This window comes from Hipposideros armiger, unplaced genomic scaffold, assembly GCF_001890085.2.
Source record: "Hipposideros armiger isolate ML-2016 unplaced genomic scaffold, ASM189008v1 scaffold_77, whole genome shotgun sequence".
NCBI classification, from domain to species: Eukaryota; Metazoa; Chordata; class Mammalia; order Chiroptera; family Hipposideridae; genus Hipposideros; species Hipposideros armiger.
The window spans coordinates 2,124,686-2,126,358 of NW_017731427.1; the positions used below are offsets into that span (position 1 = coordinate 2,124,686).

The 1,673-nt window shown below is 54.7% G+C and overlaps 1 protein-coding gene across 1 annotated transcript in view; it reads left to right on the forward strand.

The window, feature by feature from the left end:
• Window positions 1-308: 308 nt before the first annotated feature.
• LOC109383180 (zinc finger protein 516-like) overlaps window positions 309-1,673 on the forward strand; it is a 30,478-nt gene continuing 29,113 nt past the window's right edge. Inside the window, exon 1 of the mRNA XM_019643345.1 lies at window positions 309-367. Coding sequence (XP_019498890.1) covers window positions 309-367 — 59 coding nt within the window. The remainder of the gene's footprint in view (window positions 368-1,673) is intronic.

Here is a 1,673-nt window from a genome sequence, read left to right on the forward strand (position 1 = left end):
TGCGAAAGGAGCAGCCCGTCCACAGCCCCGAGTCACCGCGATGCAGATGGGCCCCTTTGGGTCTGAGCATGTTTCCATCTCGCACGTGAGCATACACGTGCTCGTATGCCGTGTGCCCCTGTCTGAATGGGGAAATGAAAAGTTAAATAGTGTTTTTCTTTTCCAGATTCAGCCCACGTTGAAACGACCATTACATAATGCCATTTATTTTTTTAATAGACACGGCCTACAGGAATACGGGATTGGGGAATTGGTCAGTTCAGTAGTTTTCCTTCACAGATCAGGTCCTGATTTCATTGGCTGTCGGCATGCCGTTTCATGGCCCAGCTGATGACACTGGAGGAGTTGACGGCAAATACAGCCTGAGGTATGCTGGGGCCCGTGATACAAATCAGAGTTCGGTTCCCCGATCTGTGGGAACTTGGCCACAGAAAGAAGGCCTCAGTAACAGTCAGTCTTTATTTTTTTGCGAAAACTAGACAGATGATATTGTCCCAGCCAGACCTTTTTTCATGAATCCTGAGCAGGTGTTTGATTTCATTTGTGGAGCAAGGCATTCCCGAGGGTGGGTCACCTGGGAACTAACTCTCAGGTGTGAGGAATGCAGGACCGCATCCCACAGAGAGCGAACATGCCGCCCTGCGAGGCTGGGTTCCTGAGGTTCACCCCGCCTCCTGAAGCGGCCTTGCACTGGAGTGCTGTGTTCCTAGGACCCAACCCGAACAGAACCCACCACCAGGCTGGTCACTGAGCTAGTAGTTTGCCCTTCACGCCCCTGGGGCCACGTGCCCACACTTGTCTCTTGGCCTCTGCAGGCCCTCGGGAGTTCTTGCTGAATTAACTCATATTGCCCCGGGTCCTCTCACGGTGCTGGCACGGGCACCGTCCCCTCACACAGCAGTCTTGGGCAGGAAGTGACTTTCACCCCTTCATTCAGCATATGGTTGTGGCACTTATGCCACATGCCCAATGTGCCAGTGCTGGCACTAAGCAGTGACTGAAACGTGGTTTGCCTTCTTGGAGCTCAGATCGGTTGGGGAGAGGCAGAGAATGATGCATACAACAACGTCAGGGCAGGGCCAGGCGGGAGTGGGTGCGGTGTGCGTGCGTGCGTGCGGCGTGTGGCTTCACGCAGGGGTGGCTGGAGAGGCTCCTTCATGACGAGCGGGGCTGTGACATCTGGGGACAGAGTGTTCCAGGGGACACCCGGCTAGAGACCCCGAGTGGGCTGGCAGCCAGGGTGCTGGCTGGGGGCACGGCGGACCAGGGCCAGGAGTCCCTTTGTCACATTGGGCTTTTGTTCCATTATATCCTAATAACACGTCATGCAGGCTTTCCAGTGACGCTGTTCAAAGATTTGTGAAATATTCCTGCCATGGCTCTTTTGATCGGATGCTCATTCACAGGTTTAGTGAGAGCAGGGGAGTTTAAAAGGGAGGGGGTGAAGCTTGAAATCGACATGCCTGCAGCGTGGTCCTCGTCCCCATGTTACCCATAATTCAGTGTGAAGCGCAGCCTGGCTGTTGGCGATGGTGGTGTGGGCTTCAGCCGTCTCCGGTGTTCCTCCTCCTCTACTCATCACCTGCTGCATCTGAGGTTTCCTTCTGCTCTGCTTCACTTCTTCCCAGGTGGTGTTACTGCTGCCACCTGGGGCATCTTTATAGCCTGTGAGC